The 25103-nt window shown below is 49.5% G+C and overlaps 1 protein-coding gene across 1 annotated transcript in view; it reads right to left on the reverse strand.

Annotated features, from left to right (window-relative positions):
* Positions 1-23610, reverse strand: part of usp19 (ubiquitin specific peptidase 19) — a 148533-nt gene extending 124923 nt beyond the window's left edge. The window contains 4 exon segments of the mRNA XM_038812099.1: positions 8316-8360; positions 10877-11170; positions 18650-18765; positions 23511-23610. Of these exon segments, the coding sequence (XP_038668027.1) occupies positions 8316-8360; positions 10877-11015 (184 nt within the window). The 5' untranslated portion in view covers positions 11016-11170; positions 18650-18765; positions 23511-23610.
* Between the last annotated feature and the right edge of the window lie 1493 nt (positions 23611-25103).

The raw sequence follows: 25103 nt of genomic DNA on the forward strand, positions 1-25103 counted from the left end.
GACACAACACACTTTGTGCACCAAGTTGAACAGCTTGCCATCAGCTGTGGCGTGCAGATAGACACCCTTGTTGGTATCACCAAAAGTGAAAATTAGCATCATGGAGAAATATATACTAGTCAGCAGGTGCCAGAATGCAGCCCTTTCCCCCTTCCCATAATCTCGGAAACCTCTAATGATGCCCCATCGTAACTGATAAAACTGCATATTCTCCTTGATAGAAGAAATTACGCCGAGTCCAGACAGGCAGCCTATTTTCCATTTCTGCTGACGAGATTGAAGGTTTGCAGGGGTCTATGAGGGTAATGTAAAGTGGTCCGAGCTGCTCACGGCACTTCGCCTGCAACTGTGAAGCCGCACTGTGACACAGGGTAGGTGTGTGATGCCAGGGTCTGCAATTTGGTCAGAGCAACATGAGCAAAGACCTCCCCCCCTCAATACTTAACAAAGAGATGCCTCAATATTTGTTCGTCACTGCAATCCCATTCTGGTCCATGGTGACTATTTTTGCACCACTCATCGAGGCACAAATCCTTTTTTTTTTTTTAAACATACACAAAAGGTTCATGGAGACTTTCGATACTTTCATGTGGAATCCCATTGTTCCTTTAGTCTTTACCACTGGCAAGATGGCCAATGGCCTTATTGAGCTCAACTATGGTGGGCTCAGTGTCCACCATGACAAAATAAGTTCTGGAACGGCGCTGGGAGCTTCTACACTGACAACATCTCCGTTCTGTACAGTTCAAGATAGTTCTGCACCCACAACCCATCTGCTTGCTAGGTTTAGTGATGATCATCCCAGTCTGTCTTCAAGGAGGGTGATCTGTTTGCTGCGAGGCCTGTTGCTTTTTTGATTCCTTCATAAATCCCTCCAGCATCGTCGGATTCAGCAGCAGATTGTAACTGATTGGCAGAGCACTGATTGGCACAGCGACAGGAAGTCTGCAGAGACTGGATTCTGGCAGTTCAGAGCACCTCTATTTTATTTGCCGCGGATTTGCTTGCAGTTCATGGATTGGGACCCGAATATTGAGGGGTACAGGATATTTAAGAAGAAGTGAGGAAAAGGGGAGGAGTGGCTCTGGTGATGTGAGCACAATAGAGAGGGATGAACCAACTTCAGCCAACCAGGATGTGGAAACAGTTTAGGTAGAAATAAGAAATGGTAAAGACGAGAAGTCACTTGTGGGAGTTGTTCACAGGCCCCCCCTGACATTAACTGTTTTATTAACTGCTCTCTCCACCTGTGCTATCACCTTAAATGATCTATGCCCATATACATCCAGGTCCCTCTGCTTCTGCCCCCCCCCCCCCCGGACCCACCCACCATCGGAATTGTACCCTTTTTTATATTGTTTTGCCATATTCTTCGACCAAAATGAATCACTTCACATTTCCCTGCATTGAACTTCACCTGCCTGTCACTTGCCCATCCATTCCTTAAAGGACTTTTGAAGTTCAACACTACCCGGCACACAGCTCACCGTGCTTCCAAGTTTCATATTGTCTGCAAACTTTGAAATTATGCTCTGTACACCAAGGTCTAGATGGTTAATATATATCAGGAAAAGCAAGGGTCCCAACAGAAATCTTTGGATCCTCACTGTCTTCAGGTGATGTCCCGGAGGACTGGAGAATAGCCAATGTTATTCCTTTGTTTAAGAAAGGTAGCAAGGATAATCCAGGGAACTACAGGCCGGTGAGCCTTACATCAGTGATAGGGAAATTACTGAGAGAATTCTTCGAGACAGCATCTACTCCCATTTGGAAGCAAGTGGACGTATTAGCGAGAGGCAGCATGGTTTTGTGAAGGGGAGGTCGTGTCTCACCAGCTTGATAAGAGTTTTTCGAGGAGGTCACAAAGATGACTGATGCAGGTAGGGCAGTGGATGTTGTCTACATGGACTTCAGTAAGGCCTTCGACAAGGTCCCTCATGGTAGACTGGTACAAAAGGTGAAGTCACACGGAAGCAGAGGTGAGCTGGCAATATGGATACAGAACTGGCTAGGTCATAGAAGGCAGCGAGTAGCAACGGAAGAGTGCTTTTCTAATTGGAGGGTTGTGACTAGTGGTGTTCCGCAGGGATCAGTGCTGGGACCTTTGCTGTTCGTCGTATATATAAATGATTTGGAGGAAAATGTAACTGGTCTGATTAGTAAGTTTGCGGATGACACAAAGGTTGGTGGGATTGCAGATAATGATGAGGACTGTCTAGAACATAGAATATAGTGTAGAAGGAGGCCATTCGGCCCATTGAGTCTGCACCGACCCACTTAAGCCCTCACTTCCACCTTATTCTCTTAACCCAATAACCCCTCCTAACCTTTCTGGACACTAAGGGCAACTTAACATGCCAATCCACCTAACCTGCACGTCTTTGGACTGTGGGAGGAAACCGGAGCACCCAGAGGAAACCCACGCAGATACGGGGAGAACGCGCACTCTCCACACAGACAGTGACCCAGCACGTAATCGAACCTGGAACCCTGGTGCTGTGAAGCCACAAAGCTAACCACTGTGCTACCGTGCTGCCCTTTTATAGAATTTACAGTGCAGGAGGCCATTCGCCCCTTCAAGTCTGCACCGGCTCTTGGAAAGAGCACCCTACTTAAGCCCATGCCTCCATCCTAACCCCGAAACCCAGTTACCCTACCTCACCTTTTTTGGTCACTAAGGGCAATTTATCATGACCAATCCATCTAACCTGCACATCTTTGGATTGTGGGAGGAAACTGGAGCACCCGGAGGAAACTCACACAGACTCGGGGAGAACGTGCAGACTCCACACAGGCAGTGACCCAAGCCCGGAATCGAACCTGGGACCCTGGAGCTCTGAAGCAATTGTGCTACCCACTGTGCTACCCAGTCAACAGATACAGCAGGATTTAGATCGTTTGGAGACTTGGGCGGAGCAATGGCAGATGGAGTTTAATCCGGACAAATGTGAGGTAATGCATTTTGGAAGGTCTAATGCACATAGGGAAAATACAGTGTACATTGAATGGTAGAACCATCAAGAGTATTGACAGTCAGAGAAATCTAGGTGTACAGGTCCACAGGTCACTGAAAGGGGCAACACAGGTGGAGAAGGTAGTCAAGAAGGCATACGGCATGCTTGCCTTCATTGGCCGGGGCGTTGAGTATAAAAATTGACAAGTCCTGTTGCAGCTGTATAGAACCTTAGTTAGGCCACACTTGGAGTATAGTGTTCAATTCTGGTTGCCACACTACCAGAAGGATGTGGAGGCTTTGGAGAGGGTGCAGAAGAGATTTACCAGGATGTTGCCTACTATGGAGGGCATTAGCTATGAGGAGAGATTGAATAAACTCGGTTTGTTCTCACTGGAACAAAGGAGGTTGAGGGGCAACCTGATAGAGGTCTACAAAATTATGAGGGGCATAGACAGAGTGGATAGTCAGAGACTTCTCAGGGTAGAGGGGTCAATTACTAGTGGCAGAGGTTTAAGGTGTGAGGGGCAAGGTTTAGAGGAGATGTACGAGGCAAGTTTTTTTTTTTACACAGAGGGTAGTGGGTGCCTGGAACACGCTGCTGGAGGAGGTGGTGGAAGCAGGGACGATAGTGACATTTAAGGGGCATCTTGACAAATATATGAATAGGATGGGAATAGAGGGATACGGACCCCGGAACTGTAGAAGATTTGAGTTTAGACGGGCAGCATGGTCGGCAGAGGCTTGGAGGGTCGAAGGGCCTGTTCCTGTGCTGTACTGTTTTTTGTTCTTTTGACACTGACACATGAAGCACAAAAAACATTCTTTAACCATTACTATTTGCAGTTGCCTAGCCAATTCCTTATCACTACTGTCCCTTTTATTCCATGAGCTATAGCTTTGCTCAAGTCCGTTTAGGTGACACTGCATCAAGAAAACCATCATTGCTTGTAGTAAAATCCCACCTGGTACACAATTACCCTTTTGGGAATGAAATCTGCTGTCCTTACCCAATCTGGCCTGCGTGATTCAGAACCCACAGCAATGTGGTTGACTCTTAATTGCCCTCCGAAATGGTTCAGCAAGCCATTTAGTTTCATAGAATTTACAGTGCAGTAGGAGGCCATTTGGCCCATCGAGTCTGCGCGGCCCTGCAAAAGAGCACCCTACTTAAACCCACACTCCACCCTATCCCCGTAACCCCACCTCATCTTTTTTGTGGACACCAAGGACAATTTATCATGGTCAATCCACCCAACCTGCACATCTTTGGAGTGTGGGAGGAAACCGGAGCACCCGGAGGAAACCCACGCAGACACGGGCAGGACGTGCAGACTCCGCACAGACAGTGACCCAAACTGAGAATCGAACCAGAGACCCAAGCGCGCGTGGTGAAGCAACTGTGCTGACCACTGTGCCCTTGTGAAGGTGGTATCACCGGGGCATTGAGTATAAAAATTGGCAAGTCATGTTGCAGCTGTATAGAAGGTGGTATCACCTTCTGATATCACCTTCCCAAGGGCAATAAATGCTGGCATTACCAGCAACCCCTACATTGTACAAATCCATTAAAATCACAAAGAATTCACTCGACTAGTCAGGGGGTAGCTATGATCTAGGTGGTGCGCGCTTCATGTGAATGAACAGCACGGTGCCCCACATTACAGTCGGTCACATATTTGAAACATTCCAAAGCTGGACACTTGGCTTTCGGAACCCAAACGCATATTGAAGTCTGATTGGAAAGAAACTGATTAACGGTAGCATAACGGTAGCACGGTAGCATGGTGGTTAGCATAAATGCTTCACAGCTCCAGGGTCCCAGGTTCGATTCCCGGCTGGGTCACTGTCTGTGCGGAGTCTGCACATCCTCCCCGTGTGTGCGTGGGTTTCCTCCGGGTGCTCCGGTTTCCTCCCACAGTCAAAGATGTGCGGGTTAGGTGGATTGGCCAGGCTAAATTGCCCTTAGTGTCCTAAAAAATAAGGTTAATGGGGGTTGTTCGGTTACTGGTATAGGTATACGTGGGCTTGAGTAGGGTGATCATTGCTCGGCACAACATCGAGGGCCGAAGGGCCTGTTCTGTGCTGTACTGTTCTAATTCTAAAAAAACTGCAAATGGTTTCACCCAAGATCAGTATTATGTAGAGACACACTCCAATTAAGTTGGCACCAGTAATTTATCTGGGTTACAGCCAGAGATTATTCCAGTCAACTTAAAAGCAGGAAGGACCCAGTATTTTCAAACTCAAAATAGTTACTCGTGCAACACATCTGATCTTACACAATGCAGAGCAAAACTAATGCAACAGATAAACAAGCAAAGCAAATCAGGCAGTCTGGTTCGTCTACGGATTTAAAAAAGGAATCATTACAAACTGAAACAAGTATTTTGAAGGAAATTGAATGAAATTACCATCTTTATATTTTCATACTGACACAATCCTCCTCCAAAACTCTACTGTAGAAATTCCCAAACTTTATTATGGCTGTACCCATTTATAAACCTATCAGCTGTCCCCGGCCACACAAACATCAGTTTAACATGTTAACGCCTCAATGGCCAAGCATTGCACAAAATTTAAAACACATTGGTAACAGAAACAATGGTTTAATAGTGCCACTTGCCATTAATATGATGGTTGACGTTGATTGCTCAAGCATAGCGCTCAATGTTTGGAGGGAGAGGGACAGTTTAGCTACTAAACGTTTTTTTTAAGGGTGTCCAACAGGCCGTCATGTTGTACCTAGTATGTGGGTGAAGAGAGCTAGCATGCTTTCCACTTGTGTGCACTGTGTGTTTCTCATTCTCAGCCTACACTGCTGACTAGCAGCAATGTGACGGCAGCACGGTAGAATAGTGGTTAGCACAACTGCTTCACAGCTCCAGGGTCCCAGGTTCGATTCCCAGCTTGGGTTACTGTCTGTGCGGAGACTGCACATTCTCTCCGTGTCTGCGTGGGTTTCCTCCGGGTGCTCCGGTTTCCTCCCACAGTCCAAAGATGTGCAGGTTAGGTGGATTGGCCATGCTAAATTGCCCTTAGTGACCAAAATTGCCCTTAGTGTTGGGTGGGTTTCTGGGTTATGGGGATAGGGTGGAGGTGTGGGCTTGGGTAGGGTGCTCTTTCCAAGAGCCGGTGCAGACTCGATGGGCCGAATGGCCTCCTTCTGCACTGTAAATTCTATGAAAACAATATTCTACGAAAGAGACAAAATGTCCAGGTCTCTCGCTGTCAGCACGCAGCCGCCCCATTGTCAAGTTCTCAGCTATACTGCCTCATGGCAGCACAGACTGGGTCCCTCATGGTCACATGCTAAAGCTTCAGAGGTTTCTTCCACCCACCCAGACATGCAGTGTGCAGGTTAATTTGCATGTGGACACGCCAACCAAACTCTCCTTGGCGGGCAAAAAGCCCCACAGCTTTGTGGCTACCTCGAGAGAATTGATGGCTGAAGGAGTAAACCCAACTCGACTGGTGTAGAGAACAGGTGCTATGGACCATCTCTGTTGGTGGGAAGGAAAATAGTGTCCAATTGGTCAGCCACCACCCACCTCAAGTTGAGCAGCAAGGTCTGACTCGCCATGGCCCATCTGCTTCAATGGGTGCTTGGAGCTTACAGTCTCTGCTCTATGGAATCCATCACACAAGGCAAACAACCCAAACAAAAGATACCAACTCTTCTACTGAAAAACTGGAACATTAGCATAACATTGACAGCAGGCCAGCAGCTGAACGAGAGCACATACATACAAGACAGCTATGATTGACATGGATCTTGATAAAATGAACATTGAACTGAGCATTGCTAATTTCATCTCTTGTAGGGAAGCTATGAACAGATCATTTGACAGGGTAAGAACTTGTGGGCAAGGCATCGGCTTCATGGTAAGGAACGAAACTCTAGATGATGTAAGCCAATAAAAAAGGTTCAGAATGTTTTCCCTCTATCCCCGTCAAATCAAACAAGGTCAGTTAACCTCATGAGTTTCTATGCTCCATTGCTGTGTTTCACTAGAGGCTGAGACAGACAGATTTTTGATTTCCCCAGGGAATCGGGAGGTTCTGCTGTCCTATATGGGAACGGACGGGTAAATGTAGTTGAAGCCCAAGATCAGCCATGATCATATTGAACAGCAGAGCAGGCTCGATGGGCCGCATGGTCTAATTCTGCTCCTATTTCCTGTGCTCTTGTAAACCCCCTCCCCCCAAAGTCAGAACATCTTTACCTACTGGGGGTTTTAACACAAGAGCACAGAGTGGTGACAGACCCAGAGGCCTGAACCTCCTGTCTCAGACACCATGCTGGGAAAGATGAATGAGAAAGGACAGAGACTGCTTGAGCTTTACTGCCATCCAGATGCCCTGGAGACATCCAAGATCAGGGAATTGGCAACAGCTGGATCTGATCGTCACTAGACGTGACTCTCTGAATAGTATTCCCAACGCACACAGCTACCACAGCACTGACTGCGATACAGATCACTCCCTGGGGTGGACCCAAGAGTTAGGGTGCATCCCTCAAAAGTTTTTTCGTTCAAAGCAGAAATGTCGTTGTGACATCAACCAAATCAACAGCTCATCAACTCTCTGGCATTCCCACAGAGTGCAGAACCAAAATGGATCATCCTTTAGGCACACACCAACAATAAAATTTGTGGAAAAACAGGAAACAGAAGTACATCTTAAATGTTAAGATTTTAAATGAAGTTTGGTGTGCAGGTACACAGGTCAATGTAAATTGCACAAATTTGATGGGATTATAAAGTGAAGAACTCTTATTTGCATCTAGAGGCACAGCATACAAAAGCGAGGAGGTAATGTTTAGCTGTTTGTGAGCTGAGTTAGGCCAAAGACCTAATTAACAAAGAGCATGAATACTAAAAGGAAGAAAGAGGATGCCACTTGGGTAATCTGTTATGCTGTACAATAGGCCTGGTTCGTCACCTCAAACTGCTCCTGGAACAAGGGGATCGGAGGTAAAACTCAGCAATTCAGCACAGCTGTACATAGCTCCTCCAGATACAACCCAGTTTAGAGGCACAGAAACGACAAATGCAATGCCAAGTGTACTTCTTTTACTCCTGAATTTCACACTCTATCCTGTCCCACTTTACCGAACTCCCGATGCAAATTTCCTTGTTTCCCCTCCCCCCCCCCCCCAACTAGTCCACTGCTCGGTTCTGTTCAAAATGCATTTAAATTGAAAGATAATATGCCTTGAAGCAATTTGATGCATTTGAGTCACAAAAGGCAGGTAACATTCATACCAAAAATGAGGAGCACTTAGTACAGTTCCACACCTCTGCTATTAAACACAATCAGCGACAGAACAGTCAGAACACAGGCACATTCCACGACTTACCATTACTGCCTAGCCTTTGCAATGCATCCTCATTACTTGGCAAATCTAATATACAGAAACAGATTCAGTGGATCAGATAGGTTCAAGGGGCACAATTTTTCCTTCTCCCCAAACCAACTGGAAGATCAATAAGTTTGCATTTTCCAGGCCAGTCGCAGTGTGTCAGACACGGTGTACAGTGAGCACTACACAACATCCCCTTTCCCGACACCCACCAGCTCAGCAGGGAGGGAGCGCGGGTGCCGAGGAATTATCACCTGTGCAACGGTAATGTAGTAAGGGGTCACAGACCTGCGAGGAGAGAAAAAAAATCTTCCATCCTTGACCATCTCCAACAATAATGCTCAACAGTGAAACACCACCTACACAAACTTCCCAAGCCAAACTCAAATCAACAACCCAAAACATGTTAATTGCTTGGTGTGTATAAAAGTGGCATGAAAAGGCAAATTTAATTCATATTTTTCCCATTTACTTCTTTTCCGCCCTTTTGAACGCTGATCTAAGACCACCAACAGCTGTGCAACAAATACAGGGAAGTTCAGCAACACACTGACGGCTGTTGTTCCCATCTTTCTCCCCTGTCCCTCAGAGTGGGTGGAGTGGTCAGGAGTCAGTGACGTGAGCTGTGACCAGAATGGCTCCCCAATAATTCTAATATAATAAAGGTCACTTATTACTTGGAAGGTGAAAGTCTGGGTGGGGCAGAGGAACAAATACACCATTCACTAAAAATTACCCCACAGCAAGGCTGCAAACAAAAGCAAAGAATAGGCTTCGTTTGGGGGATAGAACTGAAAGGTAGGGAATTAATGTCAAACCTGCATCAAACTTAGGCTCTTCCGCACTAGAGTACAGCTTGCAGCTGTTCACCGTATGATGAAAAGGACATCAAGACAGTGAAGAGATACTAGAAATTTATAGGTATCCAAATCAGCTATGAATTGGCAGGCTGGGTCTCATTTCCCGTGCAAAGAGGCCGAGGGGTGACCTAATAGAAGTCTTGAAAATTCTGAAAGGCTTTGATAGAGTGGACAGAGAGAACATTTTCTATTGTGGCCATGGGATTGGGGGTAATATACAGACATGCACTGAGGACTGGTTAATGGACAGAAAAAATAGGAATGAATGAGTCATTCCCAGCTTGGTAGGCTGTGATAGTGAGGTCCTGCAAGGATTGTTGCTTGGGCCCAAGCATTTCACAATCAGTACCAATGATTTGGATGTGGGGACCAAATGAAATATTGTTTGCTGCTGATACAAAACTAGGTGGGAAAGTGAAACAAAATGCTGAAAGAACTCAGCAGTTGTGGAGAGAGAAACAGAGTTAATGTTTCAAGTCCAATATGATCCTTCTTTGCATTTAAGGGGAAGCTAAAAAGGCATCTGAGGGGGAAAGGAATAGGTGGCTCCAATGATAGATTGAGATGAGGAAAAATAGGAAGGGGTTGGAGTGGAGCTTAAACAGGCAGAGCCGAATAGCGTGTGCCATATATCCCATAATATTGTGTGATTCGATTGCTCTGATATTGCAATGCCAGTAAGAATGTTCCACATTTGGAAAAACTAAGAGAGGCCTTGCATTAACATTATACAAGTTCTCAAAAGTATGATGAGTTTTTGCTCTTCCACCCATAATGAATAACTTGCAGGTGCATGTGATGTTTTATTTGGTTAAAGAATCCAGAAAGTCTAACTTAAGCCCACACAGGAGAAATTGCTACAAGGATTCATACATTTCAACTTACGCATGCACAGTAAATTTATTTAGTTTGAAGTCAAAGAGGACAAACTAGCAAACTAAAAATGCAGAGGCATAAAGAGATTTCTGCATTTATTCAAGTTGGTGTAAAGTCCCATTTACCCACCTCTATCGATGTTTGCAAGTTAGGTCGATTCCAGGTCCGGCAATGCCAACTTTATAATCCTCATGTGTTTTCAAATCCTTCCACGAGCTCACTACTTCCCAACTCTCTCTCTCTCAGCCCTATAACCCTTTGGGATCGGTGCTCCACCTATTCGGATCTCGTGCATCCCCAATTTCAAGTGTCCGCGATTGGCTGACTAGGCCCCAAGCTTTGGAATTAACTCCCTAAACCTCTCACTCCCTATGTCTGCGTGGGTCTCATCCCCACAACCCAAAGATGTGCAGGGTAGGTGGATTGGCTATGCTAAATTACTCCTTAATTGAAAAAAAAATTGGGTACTCTAAATTTATTTTTAAATAAGATGTCTGTTAAAACCTACCCCTGGTCTCCTGTCCCAACATCTCCTTGTGTGCTTGGGAGTCAAATTTTGTTTGATAATGCTGCTGTAAAGCCCCTTTGTTAATTTTAGTACATCACAGCTACATAAATGCAAGTTATTGCTGACCCTGAGTTACACGGACAGATTGCCAGAGATCAGAGTTGAAGGAGGCCCAGGGCTGCAGCTTGAACAGCCCAACAACAGGTAAATGCAAAAATCTGCAAATCTATTACAACCTCAGGGTAACAGCATGCTACGAGGAACCACTGTCCCAACTCAGACTGGACCATCTCTTCCAATTCAAACCTCCTTACCTTTCTTAGGCTCACCACTGACAGTCGTCTTCCCATCCTTATTCTCTTGGTTGACTTTGTCCTTCAGTTTCTTCTTGTTTGTGGCCTCCTCCTGATTCCATCCCAATTTCCTCCTGTTGTTCTCAGCCGTGTTGGCCATTTTCAGTTTCTTGGCCAATACGGGAGCTTTGCTTGCGTCACTGATGGGGTCGGGCTCAGGATTTTGTCGTTTCTTGCCTGGTCCAGCTATTTTGGCGGTTCTGAATGGATGAGCACTTGGATAATGAAAGACTGGCCTGGACGCACAAAGTCAGACTGCAAGAAGAGTTATGGACAAGTTATTCACTATGTGCTAGAATAGAAAAGCGCTTTCAACAGTTAGCACCAGGCTTTTTGAAATGTTATTGCAACCACTACATTTTTCAGCATTAACAGTTTCACTTCTGGCTTTGTCAATATCGCAACAAGGAAAACAAATATAGATCCATGGGAGACTCGGAGGTAAATGGTGCAGGTGGAGTAAAGATCATTAAAATCATCACCAAAAGATCACTAAGGATTATGTGGTCAGTATCACACAGCTGTCTGTGTGAACCTGCTGTTACAAATGGCTAAGGCAAAAGTACTGTGTGTTCATAAGTACTTTGGGGGGTAATGTGAGAATGTGAAAAGTGCTATACAACCTTTATATTAATACCAATTTATTTCACAGGTTTTATGAGGACCATCAATAGTTATCTTGTTTTAAAAAATAAATAAATTTAGAGTACCCAATTCATTTTTTCCAGTTAAAGGTCAATTTAATGTGGCCAATCCACCTACCCTGCACATCTTTGGGTTGTGGGGGAAAAACCTACACAAGCAGTGACCCAGGACCGGGATCGAACCTGGGACCTTGGTGCCGTGAGGCAGCAGTGCTAACCACTGCGCCACTATGTTGCCCCCTATGGTTATCTTGTTAATGTAAGAAATTGAAATCACACTAAGTCATGAACACTCCGAGGTTATGTGTACCATTTTGCTGCCTTCTGGAATATTCTATACATGTACAAACTTCAATGTTCCGTTCCTCAGTAATTACATCTTGTTACAATCACAGCAGTGTAAGCTGCTGAGCAAACCAACTCAGGGGGAAACTGTTTACAGGTCATACAGGTCCAGTAACACTTTGGGGATTTGGGAAATTAAAAGGGAAAGGTTTATTAACAAGAAAAATTAAACAGGCCAGATTACAGTTAAAATTAGTGTTAGAAAATAGTCTCCCAAAAGACTCTCTACTTGGCCAGTCTCACAAGTAAACACCTTCTGGGTAACGCTACCTTATAGATGTTTAACTATAAAAATCCAGTATCACCAGGGACAAAATTGCTGTCACTTTAATAAAATTATGCCACACGACCTCTCCAACGTACTTACTCTGCTGTGGAAACCCAAGAAACTTCTAGAATAGACTATTTTGCAACTCAAGACTTTTCTGGCTAATTTAAACTTTACTTTCTCCCAGCCCTGGGCTGCTTCCAGGACGACACCAAATCAGCTCAACATATCCTTCTTCTCTACCATCTTCAATTCCATTGTTCTCAGGACTTAACTTCCTTCCAAAATATATCAAGCCTTTCTTATTACCCCCACTTTTGGGAACAAATAAATGTAATATCCCTCACTTGTTCACTTATAACACCTTTGTAAGCCGTAAAAGCCTTTTACTTATTTACTTATAAAACCACGACCATAGTTTCATGACAAACGTACGCACTTAGAACCTTTACTCTCAAGTCTTCAGACAAGCTGACTCCATTAATCTTTCCCAGCTTAATTAAATCATTCAAACAGACTTCACAGAATATTCCCTAAAAATATCTTTCAAAATAACATCTCAACGAGCACAAATTAAAACTCTATTCAAGTGCAAACTATTCAACAAATGTGCATGTCAAGCAATACTAGTAAAAACAAATCAACTCCTATTTGTAAACACAATGAGAAATAAAAATGAATAGAATGATAGAGATGGGACAGCCAGTCACCTCTGGGTGCAATAACCTATAGCTATCAGGTGACACTCTCTAACAGGAATCCTTGTCTAGAAAGGAGCGTGAATTTGTGATTAAACTATGCTCGTACAGATTAATGCTAGGCTTTGCCTGGTACTGAAATCATTACAGTAGAAAAACAACATATGTACACATTAACCCCTCACTGCTGCAACATGGCCCACTTACTGACCCATGAGGAATAATCTATTCCCATCTTTAAAGAGGTTTGAGCAGACTTTTAAAGCTTAAACTCACATCTTTGAGATACCAGATTTGAAGAACTTATGGGAACTTAGGCTGCTAACAAACTGTAGAACGGCATTACATTCACCGTTTAGTTCAGCTTGTGCTCCAACCAACATTCTGCCTGCTCCCTACTCAAGGCAAAGGCTAATCGTCATTGTAACCTGTGGGCGGCACAGTGACTAGCACTGTTGCTTCACAGCTCCAGGGTCCCAGGTTCGATTCCCGTCTTGGGTCACTGTCTGTGCAGAGTCTTCATGTTCTCCCTGTGTCTGCGTGGGTTTCCTCCCGCAGTCCAAAGATGTGCAGGTTAGGTGGATTGGCCATGCTAAATTGGCCCTCCGGTGCAGACCCGATGGGTCCAGAACATGGGTGGGAGTGGAGAAGGTCTCGGATATCTACAAGGAACTTATGGAGTCGGAGGAAAACTCGGATAGAGGAACTAAAGGGCAAGTGGGAAGATGAGCTCGGGGGAGAGATAGAGGCGGGTCTGTGGGTGGATGCCTTAAGCAGGGTTAACACATTCTCATCATGTGTCAGGCTTAGCCTGATACAATTTAAGGTAGTCCACTGGGCACACATGACTGTGGCCCGGGTGAGCAAGTTTTTTGGGGTAGAGGAGTGAGAGGTGCGCGGGAGGTCAAGCAAATCATGGCCACATGTTTTGGGCTTAGAGAGTTTAGGCAGGGTTCCGCTGAGGCAATTTCCACGGTACATATAACACGGGTGGTGCTGAGTCCAGAGGTGGCGATCTTTGGATTGTCGGAAGAGCTGGGAGTCCAGGGGGAGAAAGAGGCTGCCGTTTTGGTCTTTGCTTCCCTGGTAGCCCGGAGACGGATACTGTTAATGTGGAGGGACTCGAAGCCCCCAAAATGAGAGAACTGGGTTTGTGACGTGGCTGGGTCTCTCAGTCTCGATAAAATAAAGTTTACCCTAAGAGGGTCAATGTTAGGGTTCGCCCGGAGGTGGCAGCCGTTTGTCGACTTTATCGGAGAAAATTTAAATGTCAGCAGAGACAGACATCTTTGGGGGGGGGGGGGGGGGGGGGGGGGGGGGGGGGGGGGGGAGAAGAGTTAGGCTATTGTTTCATTATTGGGGTTGCAAAGAACGTGATGGGGATGGAAATGTTTTATGTACCATGTTTATGTCACTGTTATCGTTATTATTATAAAAACTACAAATATCCTAATAAAATGTTTTTAAAGAAAAAAAATAGTAAAAATATAGAACTGAAAGCTACTCTCACTTATGATGAAAATGAAACCTAATAGGTCCTCATGAAAATCCATCTGGTTCACTCATGTCCTACGAGGAAGGAAATCTGCCATCTTTTCCTTGTCTGGCCAATGCAACCCCAAACCCACAGTAATGTGGTTGACCCTGAAATGGCCGAGCAAACCATGAAGTTAAAGGGCAATTAGGGTTGGGCAATAAATGCCAGGTCAGTTCAATAAAAGAATGAGAAAATAAAATGGGACCACCTGTGCCCAGTTGAGACCGGAAGTGCCACTTATTATAAAACTGAAACAAGTGGTCATTGGCTGACTAGTTTGAAGCATGTGGTGGCAGATTTTGTGATGTGTACTGGGGCCTGGTGTCGATTGCAGGATGCCGATGTGAAATTGAACAGCTGGGTATATCTTGCTGCATGCTGACTCCAACTCGGCCTTCCAAATCTCTCCCGAGCTATGTTGCTGATGTAGCTGCTGAACAGGGATGTAAGTTGTCTATTGGGGAGCACGGTTCTCTCTGCAAGATGTGATAATTGGAATATGGGCAGTTGGGACAACGCATACTGACTTTGCCAGCACATTCACATCCCATGAATGAAAATTCACAATCCTATTTACCGTGCTTTTGTGACGGGAAGTATTTTTGGATGGCTGATCAAATGCATTATGTGGATGTGTTTATGATACTCGCAGTTCAGATGTCATGGCCTGAGGGAAATGTGTTTGTCAGAAGGCTCGTAAATGTGATGCCCTGAGAGCAGTGAGAGATGGAGGTGGTGGTTGCGATGGATGCGGAGAAGGTCTTTGATCGGGTGGAATTATTTGTGGGAGGTGTTAGGAAGGCTCGGGTTTGGTCAGGGCTTCAGTGGGTGCGGTTGCTGTATCAGGCACCAGTAGCAAGAGTGCACACAAATCGTCTCTCTCTCTCTCTCTCTCTCTCTCTCCTCTCCCCCCCCCCCCCCCCCCCCCCCCCCCACTCCCCCTCTTTCCTCCCCCACCCTTTCCAGTTTTTGGAAGCTCTTAATGCAATAGCCAATGGCTCTATGGCCAGAGCAAACAACAGCGGGGAGGGGGACACCCTTGCCTTGTCCCTCGGTGCAGTTTAAAACAGCCTGACATCCACCGATTCGCATGCACACTTGCTACTTGTGCTTGATTCAGAATCAATGAGGCCTGCAACATTGTTGGGGGAAGGACTCCCTTCTCCCTTGCCTCATTAAATGTCTTCACCAGCAATGGGCCCAATATCTCAGAGAACTTCTTGTAGAAGTCTATTGTGCTATTATTCCAGTCTAAAATGCTATTTTCCCTTTTGAGGCTGAGCAATGAATTTACACATCTTACCACAATCATTTCAAAAATAGATTCCGGGATCTCAGCCCAATTTAGTAAAAATTTTAAGGTAAAAAATTCTGTGAATCCAGTTAGCTAAAACCAAATGGACAACATGGATACCAAACAGGAGAAAAAACAGTAGCTGCAGTATAAATTGTAGCAATCCAACATCTTCACAGACCATACATAGGAAGAGTAGGCCATTCAGCCCCTCGAGCCTGTCCTACCATTCAATGAGATCATGGCTGATCTGTGACCTAACTCCATCTACCCGCCTTTGGCCAGTCTCCCTTAATATCTTTACTTAACAAAAATCTATCCATCTCAGATTTAAATTTAACTGATCTCATTTCAACTGCTATTTGAGGGACAGACTTCCAAACCTCTCCCACCCTTTGAATGAAGTTCTTCCTAACATCTCTCCTGAATGGTCTGGCCCTAACTTTTTGACTATGCTCCATAGTTTTAGAATTTCCAACCAGTGGAAATAGTTTATCTTTATCCACCCTGTCTTTCCCCGCTAATATATTGAATACTTTGATCTGATCACCAGAAAAGTACACAAAACTGATTAACACAGGAATTTGTTGGATCAAAAGACAATTTAAACTGAAAATTCTTATTGTGTAGATCAACCCCCCTGCTAATCCTTCACCAGATATGCATGGAGCTGCCAGTTGAACCCACTTTGTTTTTTGTTCCAACAACCCTCCCGTATAATAATCACAACTCAATTTGGTGAAAAAGTTCCGCCCGACTTGAATTTTGCTGTTAATTAGAACCCTTCCCGACAGTTAACACTTTTACGCAGATCAATTTTGTGAATTCCTCTTTCACGCTTTGCTAATATTTACATAGAATTTACAGTGCAGAAGGAGGCCATTCGGCCCATTGGGTCTGCACCGGCTCTTGGAAAGAGCACCCTACCCCCTACCCAAGGTCAACACCTCCACCCTATCCCCATAACTCAGTAACCCCACCCAACACTAAGGGCAATTTTGGACACTAAGGGAAATTTATCATGGCCAATCCACCTAACCCGCACATCTTTGGACTGTGGGAGGAAACCGGAGCACCCGGAGGAAACACACGCACACACGGGGAGGATGTGCAGACTCCGCACAGACAGTGACCCAAGCCGGAATTGAACCTGATACCCTGGAGCTGTGAAGCGATTGTGCTATCCACAATGCTACCGTGCTGCCCCTAATCAAATGGTTACACATGAAGCATGCATCTTATTTTTGGGGGCTTTGTTTTGCACACCAATAAAGTGAACCTTGTACCCATACCCCTGCAGGGGCAATGTCCGTCTACCTTCCTGCAGCTGGGCTGACATGTCACACCACCTGGTTATTGTTTGAAGGTGTAACACCGGTATCGCTGCAACACCCGAATAATGCTTTGGAACAGTGTGGGGGGGTTCTAGAATGCATTGCACAATGCTGTCAGTTAAGATGATTAAAACAAGATGGTGTGGAAGGACACATGGAATGACTATCAACAACTTGCATTTTTGCAGCTCCTTTTAATACAGCAACACAGCCCATGCTGCTTCTGACAAAGTCTGACACTGAACCACATGAGCAGTTATTAAAACAAATGATCAAAGAGGTAGGTATTTTAAGGAATGTCTTAAAAGGAGGAGAGAGGCGAGATTCTTAGCGTATCAATTTCCCAGATTTGGAGCTGCAAATACAGCAACCCAGTTACTTATTGAGAGCTGACCGGCTTTTGGCTGAGGAAACAGTGCATCAGTATCAGATAGGTAATCGGGAAAGAGTAAAAGGAAGAGAATGTTAATTACTGGATTTATTATCAGTATAAGTAATCGGTTGCATGAGAAACAAACATTTTGGAAAAGTTCATTAGGCCATTTAAATCTGTGGAAGAAAGGAAGCAGGTTGATATTTCAGGTCCTTGACCTGTTCTCACACGGGACGGTCATTGACTGGAAACATTAAACTAAGCCGTTTTCTCCTATCCTTCGCTGCTGTCTGACCTGCTCCTGTGTTTCTCCAGCATATTCCATCTTTATTTCAGAATTCTAGCACCCTGTGTTGCGGAACACATCATTGCTCTGAACTGCTTTGACGTCAGGGATCTAACCAAGTATTATTTAAGAAATCCTTACACCCGTCCACATGAGCCACACCAGTGGAGGGTGATTACTCTGACTTGCCATCACCTCAGCAGCGAGGGGGAATATAATTGGCAGTAAAGGGTAGAGGGTGCTACAGGATCTGAACTAGCTAATAAGATGTTAACTGCACTCAGTCCAAGTTCCAAGAGCATTTTGCATGAAGATATTTATTATTTTAGTGACAGTAGTATTGTTTGGGTAAATGAACTTGTGGTCAGACAAAAATCTTCTCATGATAAATGTTCCAAAACCACAATAAGAGTAGAATCCCTACAGTGCACAAGGAGACCGTTCGGCCCAACAAGTCCGTACTGACCCGTCAAATGAGCACTCCTCCCATATCCATCCACATCCCGACAAGCTCCATAACCTAATCTGCACATCCCTAGACACTCGGGCATTAATCATGGCCAATCTACCTACCCTGTAAAAATACACTAAGTTCACTGTACCTTAGGGTAGTTGTCTGTATTAACATGCTTCCCATTACAACAGTGTGGCTACACTCCAAAGGCACTTAGTTGGCAGCAAAGCCCTTTGGGACGTCCTGAGTTTGCAAAGGGCCGAACAGAAACGCAAGAGTTTCTTTAGATATTAAAAGCAGAATCAGACTTTGCACACCACACACTTATTACAACTCGTTTAAAAGCAGGGTCGTACGACAAGGAGAAAACATTAACGCCAAGTGAGTACTCTTGTGAACCTGTGCTCTCTTAAGGCACTGACACTTCGTTTGAACAGGGCAGAGAGAATTTACAAGCACATCACATTTGAAAAAAGTTCTTGGGTGAAAGGGAAAACTTACCTCAGTCAGCAGTTGAACCGTGGTTCAGACTGTGGGGTAGGTCTGCTGCTCATAAATTGGGAACGGTGAAGCATATTAGACAGTAACATTGGACAACGAAGCAGATTCAAATTAACCTAGAAAAACAAAAAGAGCAAAGTTAAAATGGAAAGACTCAGAAATAAACCACTTAAAAACAATCCTTCCGCTGATTCGAAAATAAAATCTGCAAGAAACTTAGAAAATAACCAGCAATCCTCAATCGCAGTCCCTGTCCAATGTGAACCCAGTACACTTACAGGAGGATGCTATTGTGAACACTCACTCAGGGTGTGTGTGAGAGAACAGGGCAATTCTACAGTACTGACGAGAAACACCAGCTAGTCCATCAAAGCAGTGAGAAGCAGGCACAACACAGGAACAAACAGCAAGGCCATCAAATCACAACAGGTGATTAGTTTGAATAACAAACCTTGAGTGACAAACATGCTGCAGGGTTAACATGGCCTGCAGGTCCTGTGCATTATAACCCTCTGTGTGAGACACTGTCCCTGGGATGGTGCTACCATAAGACATAGGAGCAGAATTAGGCCACTCGGCCCATCGAGTCTGCTCCGCCATTCAATCATGGCTGATATTTTTCTCATCCCCATTCTCCTGCCTTCTCCTGATAACCCTCGATTCCCTTATTAATCAAGAACCTATCTGGGAGAAGGTGAGGCGAGCGAGGATTTGGGCGATTATCTTCCCGGTGATGTAAAGTAGGGAGATTCCTCGGTATTTCCCACAGTCCGCTTTGTTTCCTTTCTTGATGATGGAGGCGATGATAGGTATTGGGTCCATATATTGCCTTGGTGGCACTGAGGAAACTCGGCTTCATTCTCGTCAGTGGAGTTGCAGCTCCTTCGCTTTCTTGGACCACCATTGGCTTTTGATTTCCCCATTTCTTTCGTGTACCTCTGCCTTGGCTGATTGCTGAACTCTCCTCTTTGCCTTGTTGTTTTGCCAGGCGCAGGGAGCTTTCCTCTTCTTGCCGATGAGGCCTTGGGTGGTGTGGATTCTCTCACTGAACTAAACCTTGGTGTTTCCTGGTCTTGCAGCCGATGGTTCATTCACAGCTTGAGATGATGGCAGTGGTCAGCTCTTTTCCTCCAACCCATTAGAATGGACACTTTAGAAATTTTGAAGAGGTCGTTGTTGGAAGTTGACTGGCATGCTCGGCTCCTGAAGCCGCTCAATGTTGATCACCTTTCTGAGCTTCAGCTTCCACTGCCTGTGGCGAATTTGATGGACATAGAGGAGCGGATGAGCATGATGTCTGTCCCGCAGTCATCTGCACTGGTCATAGCTTTGGTGACGAGGACATCCTTTTGATCCCAGGATCAGATGACGATCATGTGCCAGTGCTTTGATCGTGGATATCTCCAGCAGTCTTGAACTTGTCTTTTTAGTGGAAGTGCGTTAGTGATGACAAGCTGGTGTTCTGTGCATTTTGTGAGGAAGGTCCCGTTGGGAGTTGAAATTTACAACACCTTCCTTTCTAGATTTGGGAGTACCTTCAAACCCTGGCGTTGAAGTCACCAAGGAGGATGATCTTATCCTTAGGAAAGGAATGTTAGACAGTGTGGTGGCCAGGGTGGAGTAAAAACACTCTTTGGACTCTTCATTGGCATCAAGGGTCGAGCTGCAGTACTCACGACCATTGCCTGCTGGTTTTTGGCAAGGTGTAGATGAAGGGTTATGAGGAGCTTGTTGATGCTGATGGGAAGCTGTTGATGATGAAACCAATCCCCCGCGTGCCGAGCAGATACTGGTCTCCCTCTGCAGAAGGTGGTGCAGACACTGCCGCCTTCCCTCAGCGGTGCTGCTCCTGGGGTGGAGGGCAGGGGCAGGGCAGCAATGTCAATGTTGACAGGCCCCAGTTCAGGTTGACAGGGGCAGTTCTCAGTCCCGGTCCATCATTCTGATCCTCCTCCGAGAGAGTTTGTACCTCCAGCTCCCGGAATTCAGACAGTTTCACTGGGAGGACACGCAGTCCTTCACAACAGGCTGGGACCCCCTCCCAGTAGCCAGGAAAGCTACAGCCACCTCCCCCCCACCCCAGAGCCCCTCCCCTTCACCACACCCCCAACCCAGAGCCCCTCCCCCTTCACCTCACCCCAACCCAACCCAGAGCCCCTTCCCATTCACCTCCAACCCAGAGGTTCTCTCACACAACCCAGAGACCCCGATCACCCCAACCCAGAGCCCCCCCCTCACCCCCAACCCAGAGGCCCCCCTCAGCCCCCAACCCAGAGGCCCCCCCTCAACCCCGAGGCCCCCCTCAACCCCAACCCCGAGGCCCCCCTCAACCCCCAACCCTGAGGCCCCCCTCAACCCCCAACCCAGAGGCCCCCCTCAACCCCCAACCCCCCTCACCCCCAACCCAGAGGGCCCCCTCACCCCAACCCAGAGGGCCCCCCTCACCCCCAACCCAGAGGGCCCCCCTCACCCCCAACCCAGAGGACCCCCCTCACCCCCAACCCAGAGAGCCCCCCTCACCCCCAACGCAGGCCCCCCCCCTCACCCCCAACGCAGGCCCTCACCCACAATGCAGGGCCCCCCCCTCACCCCCAACGCAGGGGCCCCCCCCCCTCACCCCCAACGCAGGGCCCCCCCCCTCACCCCAACGCAGGGCCCCCCCCCTCACCCCCAACGCAGGGGCCCCCCCCTCACCCCCAACGCAGGGGCCCCCCCCTCACCCCCAACGCAGGGCCCCCCCCCTCACCCCCAACACAGGGGGCCCCCCCTCACCCCCAACGCAGGCCCCCCCCCTCACCCCCAACGCAGGGCCCCCCCTCACCCCCAACGCAGGGCCCCCCCCCCTCACCCCCAACGCAGGGCCCCCCCCCCTCACCCCCAACGCAGGGCCCCCCCCTCACCCCCAACGCAGGGCCCCCCCCTCACCCCCAACGCAGGCCCCCCCCCTCACCCAAACGCAGGGCCCCCCCCTCACCCCAAACGCAGGGCCCCCCCTCACCCCAAACGCAGGCCCCCCCCCCTCACCCCCAACGCAGGGCCCCCCCCCCCTCACCCCCAACGCAGGGCCCCCCCCCTCACCCCCAACGCAGGCCCCCCCCCCTCACCCCCAACGCAAGGCCCCCCCCCTCACCCCCAACGCAGGGCCTCACCCCCAACCCAGAGGCCCCCCTCACCCCCAACCCAGAGCGTCCCCTCACCCCCCAACCCAGAGGCCCCCCCTCACCCCCAACCCAGAGCGTCCCCCCTCACCCCCAACCCAGAGGCCCCCCCCTCACCCCCCAACCCAGAGGCCCCCCCCTCACCCCCCACCCAGAGGCCCCCCCTCACCCCCCAACCCAGAGGCCCCCCCCTCACCCCCCAACCCAGAGGCCCCCCCCCTCACCCCCCAACCCAGAGCTTCCCTCTCACCCCCAACCCAGAGGCGCCCCCCTCACCCCCAACCCAGAGGACCCCCCTCACCCCCAACCCAGAGTGGCCACCCCTCACCCCCAACCCAGAGTGGCCACCCCTCACCCCCAACCCAGAGTGGCCACCCCTCACCCCCAACCCAGAGTGGCCCCCCCCTCACCCCCAACCCAGAGTGGCCCCCCCTCACCCCCAACCCAGAGTGGCCCCCCCCTCACCCCCAACCCAGAGTGGCCCCCCCCTCACCCCCAACCCAGAGTGGCCCCCCTCACCCCCAACCCAGAGGCCCCCCCCTCACCCCCAACGCAGGGCCTCACCCCCAACGCAGGGCCTCACCCCCAACGCAGGGCCTCACCCCCAACGCAGGGCCTCACCCCAACGCAGGGCCCCCCCTCACCCCCAACGCAGGGCCCCCCCTCACCCCCAACGCAGGGCCCCCCTCACCCCCAACGCAGGGCCCCCCCCCTCACCCCCCAACGCAGGGCCCCCCCTCACCCCCCAACGCAGGGCCCCCCTCACCCCCAACGCAGGCCCCCCCCCCTCACCCCCAACGCAGGGCCCCCCCCCTCACCCCCAACGCAGGGCCCCCCCCCCTCACCCCAACGCAGGGCCCCCCCCCCCTCACCCCCAACGCAGGGCCCCCCCCCCCCCCCCCCACCGCAGGGCCCCCCCCCTCACCCCCAACGCAGGCCCCCCCCCCTCACCCCCAACGCAGGGCCCCCCCCTCACCCCCAACGCAGGGCCCCCCCCTCACCCCCCAACGCAGGGCCCCCCCCCCTCACCCCAACGCAGGGCCCCCACCCTCACCCCCAACGCAGGGCCCCCCCCTCACCCCCAACGCAGGGCCCCCCCCCTCACCCCCCACGCAGGGCCCCCCCCTCACCCCCAACGCAGGGCCCCCCCCTCCTCACCCCCAACGCAGGGCCCCCCCCCCCCCCCCCCACCCCCAACGCAGGGCCCCCCCCCCTCACCCCCAACGCAGGGCCCCCCCCCTCACCCCCAACGCAGGGCCCCCCCCCTCACCCCCAACGCAGGGCCCCCCCCCCCTCACCCCCAACCCAGAGTGGCCCCCTCACCCCCAACCCAGAGTGGCCCCCCCCCTCACCCCCAACCCAGAGTGGCCCCCCCTCACCCCCAACCCAGAGTGGCCCCCCCCCTCACCCCCCCCCCAGAGTGGCCCCCCCCTCACCCCCAACCCAGAGTGGCCCCCCCCCTCACCCCCAACCCAGAGTGGCCCCCCCCTCACCCCCAACCCAGAGTGGCCCCCCCCTCACCCCCAACCCAGAGGCCCCTCCCCCCAACCCCAACCTAGAGCCCCTCCCCGTCAATCCAGAGCCCCTCCCCTCACTCGGAACTCCCCCCCCCCCTCACCCTCAATCCGGAGGCCTCACCCTCCCGGCCAGGATACTAACCCCCGCCCCCCCCTCCAAGCCGTCACCAGACCCTCCCCTCCTACCTCTGCTTTGGGCTCCAACACTCCGCGGGGCCCGGACACCGGCCTGAGGCTCAGCGCCGCCTCCCGGCCCTGGCTGCCGGTTTGGGGTCCCGGGGGGTCCCGGGGGGTCCGGCTGGGGGTGGGTCGGGTCCCGGGTGGGGGGGGGGGAGGGGGGGTCGCTCCGCTGTCCCTCTGTCCTCGGGGCTGCTCCGGGAGGCGGACAATCCCAAACTTCCGGTACCGGAAATACGTCACCGACTGAGGGCCGTGCGCGCCCCGGACCGCCACGTGACCACGGAGCCGGGAGCGCGCGGCCTGTGGGCGGGGCATCTTGGGAGGGCGGATACCGGCTTCCGGGCATTTAAATGAGCCGTTAACGATTTGCATATTGAGATTAGCTGGGCGGGGCCAAGTAGGTGACACCGGATCGGTTCAGTGCCCGGGATGGGCCTCAGGCTTCACCGCCCGGGGTGGGCCTCAGGCTCCGGCGCCCGGGGTGGACCTCAGCGCCCGGGGTGGGCCTCAGGCTTCACCGCCCGGGGTGGGCCTCAGCGCCCGGGGTGGGCCTCAGGCTTCACCGCCCGGGGTGGGCCTCACCGCCCGGGGTGGGCCTCAGGCTCACCCTGTCTACCTACTGAAGTGAGCATTCAATAACATAGAACATAGAACAGTACAGCACAGAACAGGCCCTTCGGCCCTCAATGTTGTGCCGAGCCATGATCACCCTACTCAAACCCACGTATCCACCCTATACCCGTAACCCAACAACCCCCCCCCTTAACCTTACATTTATTAGGACACTACGGGCAATTTAACATAGAACATAGAACGATACAGCGCAGTACAGGCCCTTCGGCCCTCGATGTTGCACCGACATGGAAAAAAAAAACTAAAGGCCATCTAACCTACACTATGCCCTTATCATCCATATGCTTATCCAATAAACTTTTAAATGCCCTCAATGTTGGCGAGTTCACTACTGTTGCAGGTAGGGCATTCCACGGCCTCACCACTCTTTGCGTAAAAAACCCACCTCTGACCTCTGTCCTATATCTATTACCCCTCAATTTAAGGCTATGTCCCCTCGTGCTAGCCACCTCCATCCGCGGGAGAAGGCTCTCGCTGTCCACCCTATCTAACCCTCTGATCATTTTGTATGCCTCTATTAAGTCACCTCTTAACCTTATTTTCTCTAACGAAAACAACCTCAAGTCCATCAGCCTTTCCTCATAAGATTTTCCCTCCATACCAGGCAACATCCTGGTAAATCTCCTCTGCACCCGTTCCAAAGCTTCCACGTCCTTCCTATAATGAGGCGACCAGAACTGTACGCAATACTCCAAATGCGGCCGTACCAGAGTTTGGTACAGCTGCATCATGACCTCATGGCTCCGGAACTCAATCCCTCTACCAATAAAGGCCAACACACCATAGGCCTTCTTCACAACCCTATCAACCTGGGTGGCAACTTTCAGGGATCTATGTACATGGACACCGAGATCCCTCTGCTCATCCACACTACCAAGAATTTTACCATTAGCCAAATATTCCGCATTCCTGTTATTCTTTCCAAAGTGAATCACCTCACACGTCTCCACATTAAACTCCATTTGC

The sequence above is a fragment of the Scyliorhinus canicula genome, chromosome 11, assembly GCF_902713615.1.
Source record: "Scyliorhinus canicula chromosome 11, sScyCan1.1, whole genome shotgun sequence".
In the NCBI taxonomy this organism is placed as follows: Eukaryota; Metazoa; Chordata; class Chondrichthyes; order Carcharhiniformes; family Scyliorhinidae; genus Scyliorhinus; species Scyliorhinus canicula.